Genomic DNA, 10,633 nt, shown 5'->3' with positions numbered 1-10,633 from the left:
GGGGGGGGGGGGGGGGGGGGGGGGGGGGCAAAGCCAAAGTATCGGAAAAACCAAAAGTAGCCATGCTTTCTTTTGAGATTCTATTCTGATGGGACCGTTTAAAAACACATGACACGTCTTCATGATCATTTCTATCACTCAGCTATTCCTCTCAGTCAGACAAACTCTGCGAGATAAAGAACTGTGCCATTGCCCTGTCAGACTGACACAGTGACCCTGGGGAAACCCGTGTTTGCTGACACTGTGAATCGGTCAACAACACCCATTACCCAACAGAGTTTAATGCTGGCCTGGCTCTGCTCTGCGAAGCTACAATTATTTCTATAATAACTTTATTACTAGGATTATCACAGAGCTCCTATAGGATTACTGTAACTCTACAACGGGTGCTGGCAGTGACTATTAAGGAGTTCTAGCCATGGCTCTATGGATGGCTTTGTCTGTCTTTGACTAACATATCTCAACAACTATTTAGGGGGAAGGGGAGGGGGGGGGCATTCATGGCCCCCAGAAGATTAATCCTAATGACTTTGGTGATTCTCTGACTTTTCCTCTAGCGCCACCAGCAGGTCAACTTCTCGTCTGCAATCATTGTATAACTTTGATTCCTTGACGTTTCATCTAGCACCGTCACCATGTCAAATGTCTTATCCATCCAACGCTTTTGTTTATGACCCAATACTTGCAAAACAAATGACATTCCCGTCTATGGAGGGATTAAACCGTCCCTTTAGCCATGCCTCCTCGTTTACATACACGTCTCAATCCTAAATACCAAATTCATTTAGACTTAGACTTTTAGTTTCTGATTTAGACTTGTCTTGAATTTCCATGTAAGAATGAGTAACTTTAGCAAAAATAAACACACTGCAGTTCTAACTGGATCTCAAGCAACTGTCACTCTGTAAATATGCGTATGGAAACCAATGGAAGCTTTGATGTAAGGAATAAAATACAACACCACCACAGCAGGACACTGAACATGGTAAACGTATCTATAATTTGTAATCTGACTACTGAAACTATTGGTGTGGTTGGTTACAAGCTGGGAATGAGATTATTAATAAAGATTTGTTCTTGGTTCTGGATCTTCTTTCAGTCTAAGAGGAAACAGAAAATGAGAGATATCTGAAATAGAAAAGAGTCACTGACAGAATGACAAGCATGTTCAGCTGTGGAGGAATGAAATGCTGCAGGACCCGCTCGCATCTCTCACAACTTCCCAGCAAAAATATATTTAGTTGTCAAAAGACATTTGCTAATTCTAGAATAATCTGTGCCATCCTCGGTCGTCCCAGAGGATATTTCTATCTGTAGCAAACTGCCTTTGCCTGGTGACGGGCTGCTGCAGGGGAAAGGCATGTGAAACTGGAGTCTGGGCTGCTGGTCCTCGTCTGGTCTGGTCATCCACACCAGATCCTCAGCCTTTGTTTCTCTGCTACAACAATGTTCAAATTAAGATGTGCCAAACATGGGGATTCAAAACATTATATTCCTTGTTATATTTAATTATGGGGCCGAAGAAGCCGGGTTTTAACACTTTGGATTTGAGTTACTATCCTTTAGCTTGACCACAATAGCCACTCGTTTTCAAGCAGCTAACCAAATTCAGAAGTTCTCTGCTGCTGTCTTTCATGACATCCACTCAGTTCACACAAAAACAGTAGTTGATTACTCCACCAAATGTGTTAATTTAGACAAGTTGTCACCATAGCCCAATGCGGTCTCCTCAGTGTATGAGTGCACATGGGATGAATTTTTCACACTATTGTTTAATTGTGTGATGGTTCACTGTATAAATAAACCAACCACTAGTGTGATAAAACTGCCAGAGTGAACGTCTTTTATCGTCCCAGCGAGCTAGCTGCTGAAGTCTACAAATAAGAACAGAGGCCAGACCTCTGGATGACAAGCACTGCATGTGTGTGACACGACGCAGTGTTGCAGCCGGACAAGAGGCGAAAACAGAAATATCGCCATGTTCCCATTTTTAACTCCAATGTGCACCACAAATACCACCTGCTTTCATTCTCTCTGGGGGGGGGGGGGGGGGGGGGGGGGGGGGGGGGGGTGATAAGACACAGCCTCGGAGAAAAAAAATAGGGCCACAAGTGTTGTTGGTCTACAAATTCCATTCTGTGTTAAAAAAGAAATGTGAAAACAACTTTGGGAGGAATGTCCAGCCTCTCTGAGGCCATGGTGCAGCATTTCACAGCAAGGATCCAAACAGCTGACAGACAACCGCTTCTCCCATTATGTGTTGAATCTTATAGAAATAGGTCTCCTATAAGTAGACCGACCGATCTCTGTCTCTGTACACATTTAGACGCTGTCTGGACACATGGGAAGGGCTTGTCTTATCGTGAGAGCAGCAGAGTTGGCTTTGCTGTGATAAAAGGCTAAGACTATCCTACTAGACGTGCTGTTTCTTACTATAGTATCACTCAAAGACAGGAGCACTACTGAATTAAAACAGCTGAAATGCAAAGGTAGCTTTTCAGAAGACCACTTTGAGTATAAAACATGTGGTCACTGTGAAAGGACCTGTAATCATTTTATTATAAATGCTTCCAATTGCTCTCAATTCACTGCTCAGGTGCTCTTCACAATAATGAGCATCTTCTTATAGATTGCTTTAGGGGTTGTGTTAGGGTTTCCACGTATTCAAGTCTAATACTCGCCTGTCTAAAAAAAAGATTTTTGATTTTCTTGTCATTTTTATGCTTTGTTTTTTGTACTGATTAGAACAAATGAGACATGATATGTTAATTTGTGAGCTTTAGAGGTGCTGGTAAAGCCACAATATAAACAGACTATAATGTAGATGTAAGCAGATATACTTAATTTTTTATGCATTTGTCAACAACTGCAACTCCTCCTGTAAAGACCTCATAACTGAATGCTAGTGTATAAACAGATAACAAATGACCATTTAATATAATTCAGTTTTAATACAAAACATTTCTTCATAGAGAAGTTTTAATTGTTGACAAATATTGTACACTAAAATGTCCCTATATATGCTCACAACTACATCAGTGTCTTATAAACATTTTAAATGTTTCTGTATTGCTCAGAAATGCTACACAGAGGGTGTATGCGTGTTACCCAAAGTTAAAGCGCAAGAGCTCATTTTAGAGTGAGCACACTACACTACAAGTGCATGAAAAGCTGCTGAATTACAGTAAAAAGAGAGTGAAAAGATTTTTTGTTATTTCTCCACTCTAACATTTTAAGATTTTAAAAAGCTATGACAAGCTGTAAGTACAAAAACACACCAAACGGGTAGAGCCAGAATTCTCTGCTACATTTTCCTTTCTTTTTGAAGAAGAATTGTGCAGATGTGTGGAAGGAAAAAAAACAATGGTGGCCCAGAGCTCGAGGTTGGTCCACAGAGTTTGGCATGTCCTGTTTAGGTAGCATTCTTCACAATATACACATAAAACACAAGCAGACTACTGTTGAATGCAACGGCTTAAGAAGAGCCATCAACACACAGCCCGAGAATTTTATGCAAAGCAAATCTAGGCAATAATAAGTGTTTTTATAGTTGAAAAAATCATTCACAAATATAAGTAATCAGCGGGGAAAGCCAAGCACCAACAGGAGTTCCGCCTGTCACACTAACTGCTGGAAGAAAGAGACTTGAACTTCCAGAACAAGGAGCGAGGTGAAAGCTGAACATATTGTCTTGCTCATGAAAAAGAACACAGAAAACACATAGGGCAAAATGACACTGGATCAAGCGAAGGCATGTTCGTAACCTCCCCCCACCAAAAGACAAAAAAGAGCCATCATAATGAAAACACTGGGGGAAGCAAAATAACAGCGGGGTTCAGCGCATGTGAATAACCTTTCTGCGCTGGAAACACAGCTCACTCTTTCCAGAATAATTGAATTTGGTGTGCTTTGTGACCAAGTATAAAGGCCTCCCTTTGCTGGGCGGCAGGCCGGCCATGGCTGTTGCATAACAGAGCTAATAAAGGAGGCCTACAGGGCCCAGGATGGAGAGGAGGAGGCAGACACGTGGGAACTGCCTCTGTTCTGCTGCTTTGTCTGGGGCCGCGAGCAAGCAGAGCCCCTGGGCATTAGTGTAGGCATGCCTAACATAACGCTCATTCCACAGTAACAAAAAAGCCCCACAGAAGTGCTTGGCTTATCTGCAGGAGCTGGCAGGGCCGCCCTGAGCTGCTTGAGGTATCTACCGTCCTCAAAGACACTATCATCAGCAAGAGTGAACGCAATGAGTAAAAAGTGCAGTGTTCATTTCCCTCACTCAAAGTCAAGTCATATCATGGTGAAGCTAAACACCAGAGTTTGCGCTCCTGCAAGCAATGCGTTGATGGATGCTCAGTTTCCCAGGTATCTGTGCAACGCGTTCACACACTGATCTAATTTTTCACTACATGGTGCCATCTAACCAACACAGCTCCATCCTGGTTGTCTCCCGGCTGCAGACGTCCAATGTACCAGCGGGGAAATACTTGAATTCTGGCTGATGCGCAGCTCCATTACAGCACGTTATGATCAACGTTGGCAATTACGTTTGAGCTCAATGGCTCTTGTGTTTTAGTGATTAGGCGATAATCCATCGCTGACACGCCTCTCTGTGGGTCAGCAGACTCAAGGCTCACACACATCGGACGACCCTAGCAGCGAGCCGCATGACACACCAGATCACAGGATGCAAGTACCTGCACTCAGCATTGCTACAAAAGGTGTTCGTTCACACAAACTAAGCTTTTGTTTCTTGAGCATCAGAGGAGGGGAGCTCCTGAGGCCTTGGTTTCAATTCAGACAAGGTTCATGTTATGCCTAAAATATGGAAAAGTTAGCTCCCTACCAAATAAGGCCTATTGTGGTTCCCTAACCTTCACATCTGTCATGTCAGGCCCTGTTTCCACGTGGCATTAACATGCGTCTTGGGTGATCCGATCACAAGTGGACAGCTCTAAATGCAGGTGTGAATGCACCCAAGATGCATTGAGGACGCACTGCGATCCCACTGCTAAGATCACATTCGAAGGTGAGCTGCGCCCCATATGGCCAAACTCTTTTAGCAATGTGTACGCAAATGTGTTCCGGACAACACTGAAGGACCGGCTACTTAACTAAGCGTATGTACTCATTTGCGCAACAACAGGGTCATATTAAAGAAAAACTAGAAAATACGTTCTTTTTCTTCATAAAATATGATCCAGTTTCACGAAAATCAGTGAATAATAATATAAAGTAGTGTGTTTGTACAGTAATCAGTGAGATTCAGCCCCGAGAAACACTTCACTCCAGCAGTGTCTCTGATTTTTCCAGCCAAATTCTTGTCTTATTTGTGTTCTAATAAACAGTAAATTCATCAAATTCAGGTTAAACGCACCAACGCATTTGGTCTTTGCAAACGGAAATGATGCATGTGTTTATTTGCATATAAAGCAGAGAAGTGAGATCTGATCACAAGTGGTCACTGGAGACGCATTCCAATGCCAGGTGTAAAGTGACGTACATGGAGCTGTCCACTTGAGATTGGATCAGCCAAGACGCATGTTAATGCCAGGTTTAAACATGGCCTCCGTCTCGGACACAAACTACCAAGGTCCAACAAATATGACTGGATCATTTTCCAGACAATTCACAGCAACAGATTCCACTACTGGTCATCAAAACTAACAGCGGCTGAAACAATTAGTTTGGTAATTGAATAGCTGATTGGCAGAAATGAAATAGCAACAATTTTGATTAATCATTAAAGTCTGATTTTCAATTATGTGCTTGTTTTCTCATTATTAATATTTGGGTTTTGGACTGACACGTTATAGACTCAACAATTTATCTAGAAACATTTTCAGTTCTAACTAAAACTAGGAAACAAGAACAGATCAATTAATCTTCAGATCAATTAAACTTCAGCAAACCCTAGCATGAAAATTCAAGTTAATGTCAGCCAATAATATGACCATCCCAAAGCGGACTAAGCGGTCATCACCATCATTATGAGGATACTACATGTCAAAGCTTACAGTCCGCACCATTAGGTTCATTTTTATGTGACACATCTCAACAATCAAACCTCTGGTGTAGACACTATCTCATTTAGTGTTACTTCACACTCAGTTAAAGCCTATAACTCATGCTGATGAGGCCTATTATAACATGTTGTAGATACCAGACAACAATCCATAAACCACCAGCCTTTGTTTTTAGTTGTACTTAAACAGAGCAGCTGTCAAACACAGGGAAAAGTATGAAACTCTTATCATCGCCACATTCATCTCTCTGCTGCTGCCATCCACTTCATGCCTAAGTGGCATGTAAACAGTCATTTTATCTGCAGCTGATGGAATGAACTGCATTTTTTTAGGAGCAGCAACACTGACTGAATAGCTGACACCTTTTTGTATCTGTTGCATGTTAGCATAAAGTCAGCTTTAGGGCTGTACAGTGATGTGATTTATTGGCAAGTCAGTATCAGGTGGTGACAGAAGACATTCCTCTGGCCGAGATAACCTATAAATCACAGAGCAGCAGCAGAACAAATGCGGAAAAGATTCTTTGGTCATACAAACGTAAAAAGAAACCCAGAGCCCTCCTGCCTCAAACACTGATGACTGTAAGATCTTGTGAAACTGCTATCAGCCTGACATAACAATGGTTAATCAACTTGCAGGGAAGAGGGGGCGTTCAAGGAAATCAGGTTTTCCTTATCTACACTACACGGAGCTACTACATTCCCACTGATGAAATCAGATGCAAGAAATCTGGTTTAAAATGTCAAGCAGAAAGAGACAGAAATTCACACAGTCATATCTCAAACCATACTTGGAGTGTTGTTTTTGTCAGACACTGTGAATTTCTGCCTTTCCCTCATAATGCAGCAGAGTTAAAATACTTGCTATAATTCCCAGTAATCTCACAAAGTCTGCTTTGAATGCCTGATTGAGCCTGTTGCTGGGTTGGTGAAATCCCAGTCCCCACAAAAGCACATCCTTGCAGCTTTCCCAGTGGCCCAACTAGCATTCCTCACATATTTTCACAAAGATTTCTGGGAGTTGGAGTTTAAAGCTGGTGCTGTACTACGCTCCACTGGCAAACTGAGTGAAACGCACACATTGTGGGTAATTTTGGGATGAACTACAACATTATTAAGTAGTCTTCAGAGCTGAACCTGACACACTACTGGACTAGAGGTGTATTTGTATGAAAAGGAAAAGAGAGCTGGATAACAATAGCTCACTGTTAGGTGTATGAACCAGGAATGTTTCAGGTCACTGGAAGTCATAAATCTGACCAGTTTACTGAGGAGTCTGACTGACGTTTGAGATTACATTAAATTTCCTCTTCCATGAAGAAGAATCAGATTACTAAAAAAACTCAGGTGACCAGACCGACGGGGGACCGTCACAGTCTCTTACTGTACCTGGGGCTGCTGTTTGTTGAAACATAACAAACCGGAAAGGCTGAGCTGCTGTCTTATTCCCTGTCAAAGACCTGTCAGACTTTACATTTAATGATACACATCGGGAAAGTATTAATGTGAGCAGCCGCACGGTCGGTGCCCATGGGCGTTACATCCCGTGTTTGCATGGGTACTTCTTCAAGAGGTAGGGGATCGAGGCCACAACTGCTGCCAAATCTCATCTGATTCATCGGCCGTGGTTACAATATCCACCGCAACCTTTTGTCACATTAAAGGGAATGGAGGGAGTTTACTGCCCTGTCCACAGAAACAAAACAAAACTGCCTCCACTTGGAGTCGTCGCCCCCCTCCGCCCGGGCCGCCCTGGCCGCCCTGGCATCTCCTCCAGTAACGTCGGGCTAAGTTCTGGTAGTTTGTTAGGAAGGCTTGGTGAATTAAAGTGACTTTGTGTGAGTGTGTGTAATCCCAGTGCTCCCAGGCCTTTAGCATACCTATCTCTGGGGTCAATCCATGAAGTTTGCCGGGTGTTGTGGTCGATATAAAAGACTCTGCCATCGTAATCCCGGGCTTCCTCCCAGCCCGCGGGCAGCGGCAGCTCCGAGCTCTCTCTCCGCTTACCGCCGCTGACCCACGGCATAGCGTCGGGATGGTGAGAGGGCTGAAGCCCTCTGCCCTGCTTTTTATCCCCCCGAAAAAGTCGGTCTTCACCGCATTACAACAAACTCTACCTCGACGCACTTGTCGGCGCAAAAAATGGAGACGCAAATACAAAACTTTCCACCGAGGTTGTCCGTAGAAATAGTCCTGCAGAGGGTACATCCACGTTTCTTCTTACAACCCCCCCAAAAAAACACTACCGCAGCGCTCTCACGGTCCTCGGTCCTCCATGTTCGCCTCCTCCACCATATTTCATTCCTCCGTGTCCATATTCGGGGAAGAGCGGATTTGCATAAACGGTCGGACGTACGACTGAGCGAGCTCCTCTGTCCAATAGGGAAACTTCAGAGCTCAAAGCTTTCACCAAAGCGTATAGTTGCTGTGAAAATATATAAAAATGTGTTTTATGTTTCACCTCAGCGATAATTCAGTCACTCAGTGGGTAAAAGAGGCAGGAACAAGACCACATTTAAGTAGCTAACGTTACTGTTCACCTTTCAAACAACAACCTGTGGATTGGCATAAGTGGCCATTCACGTCATTAAATACTTACTTACTATTATGTGGGAATATGTTATCACTGAAGTAGGTAAGTAGTTTGTATCACGAGTTTAACTTTCATGCAGGGACAACTCCCCCCTGAACACAGTGACAAACCCGGGGTTGGTTGTTGACTGCAGGGTTATTTTAGTGGTGCAATAGCGCCACCTGGTGTCTCCAATAGACACAGCAGCATTAACAACACCACCCGGTCACGCTCAACATCGCCCCTGTGAAATAGGTGCTTTCATTTTGGCCTGTCACAGCAGGTAAAGCACAGCTGTAATTGATAACTTTAAAAACATGCTGTATAGTCCTGATGTTGTTGGGGGCACTAAGATCTGAGGGCCTTGTTCTATGGCCCTCTACTTAAGACCACTTTTTTATTTGCCACAATTTGGACCAATCATTTGTTCCTCAGGGCCAATTAGAGCAAAGAGGGCCCACATCAACTATTAATTACGTTACATTTAATTACAATAATAAACTTTGCTTTTCTCCAAAGCAACTCACAATTGCCATATACTGTATATACCAGAGGTCGCATGCCTCTGGCGTAATTAGGGTTTAAGTGTCTTGCTCAGGGACACATTGGTGGATGTGTTACAGTGGGAATCAAACCCGGGTCTCTCACACCTAAGGCATGTGTCTTTTTCCGCTGTTTCATCGCCACCGCCAGCTGCAGGAGCAACTTATTACAATGAGTACAACCAAATAAAAGTGAAATCTTCCATCAGTACAGCTTAAAGGAATCAGAATCAGAATCCGCTTTATTGCCAGGTATGTATACACATACAATGAATTTGACTCAGGATTGTTCATTGCTCATGATGTGCTTACTCAGACAATAATACAATTTTAAAATAAGATAAAATAAAATAAAATCAGACACAGGCTACAGTATAGAGAACACAATATTTGCACACTATAAACAGAAACAAAAACAATATAGACAGATTGAGACAATAGTACAATAAGCAGAGTGCAAAGGATTCCGGAGTAAATGGTTATTATCATTATAATTATTATTATATGTTCATGTCGGAGGTGGATGTGGTATACAGGTACACACACAGGTTATTGCACAGGAATTGTTCCTGACACTGTGAGTCAGAAGCTAATTGAACAGAGTTCAAGGGTCAGAGCCATGGTATACCATATCGTCATGACCACTTATAAAAGAAAAGTATTAAATAAGAGCAGAATATAGAAGACCGGAAGTAACACTGTTACAGCAACAGATACGTTTGAGTTAAAGTCAGTTTTTTGATGTTTTAGGTGATCCAGGACCTTTGTTGACCTCTGTCTGTGACTATCAGAACTACAACAACACTGATTAAACGCTGGTGCAGTGACTGAAATTTAGTGTGACAAGAAATTCAAGAGGAATTTCCAAACAGGGGGGACGTCTGTTGCCAAACCGGTAGTCATTATGACAGGTACATTCTCCCTATGTTCTTCTGAAGTTATGCTTCTGAGACTGAGAAAATATTGCCTTTTTCTTGGGGGGTTTGGTACTGCCTGTAACTGCAGTCCCCCGTGCAGACCTCTCCGTTTGCATAGTGACACCAGCACACCTGACTGTGTGTTTGTGTAGGTGTGGGGGTGCAGCTGAGCAAGTGTGGCCACTTTGTCAAGATGTCAGTGCAGTCAGCTGAGCATTTTGTTCTCCAGAGGAGGAGCAATTTAACAAACTGGGGATTTTATGTGGTCATTTTTGTTTGCATATTGTGTGTGTGTGTGTGTGTGTGTGTGTGTGTTCATGGCTGGGAAACATTTTCTCGCATCAGAGCTTCGATCTATAGCCTCCTACGATCATTTCCCACAAGCCATGTAGTGTTCATATGAGAGCACACAATAAGCTGCACTGTTGTTTCTGTTTCAGTCACATGCAGTGAAAAGCCTTACTGTGACACTCACAAACTTAAGAAATGGTCAACTGTAAACTATCCGTGGAGCAGATTGTTATTTATTTTTATTACATGGACAATAAAGTAATTACTTAGGAAGACTGCCTTCTTGATA

The 10,633-nt window shown here is 42.8% G+C and overlaps 2 protein-coding genes across 3 annotated transcripts in view; both read right to left on the bottom strand.

Moving 5' to 3' along the window:
• The window catches only part of wwc3 (WWC family member 3), a 30,777-nt gene extending 22,291 nt beyond the window's left edge, over positions 1-8,486 (bottom strand). The window contains exon 1 of one of the 2 annotated variants that reach the window (XM_046050211.1): positions 7,903-8,486. In XM_046050211.1, coding sequence (XP_045906167.1) covers positions 7,903-8,048 — 146 coding nt within the window. In that variant the 5' untranslated portion in view covers positions 8,049-8,486. The remainder of the gene's footprint in view (positions 1-7,902) is intronic. The other variant, XM_046050212.1, reaches the window with a different exon arrangement.
• The window catches only part of LOC123971410 (cytoplasmic FMR1-interacting protein 1 homolog), a 1,205,200-nt gene that overhangs the window by 145,692 nt on the left and 1,048,875 nt on the right, over positions 1-10,633 (bottom strand). The window lies entirely within an intron of this gene.

The sequence above is a fragment of the Micropterus dolomieu genome, linkage group LG05 (genome assembly GCF_021292245.1).
Source record: "Micropterus dolomieu isolate WLL.071019.BEF.003 ecotype Adirondacks linkage group LG05, ASM2129224v1, whole genome shotgun sequence".
Lineage (NCBI taxonomy): Eukaryota > Metazoa > Chordata > Actinopteri > Centrarchiformes > Centrarchidae > Micropterus > Micropterus dolomieu.
The sequence above is the reverse complement of the archived record's forward strand: the minus strand, read 5'-3'. Positions and strand labels throughout refer to the sequence as shown.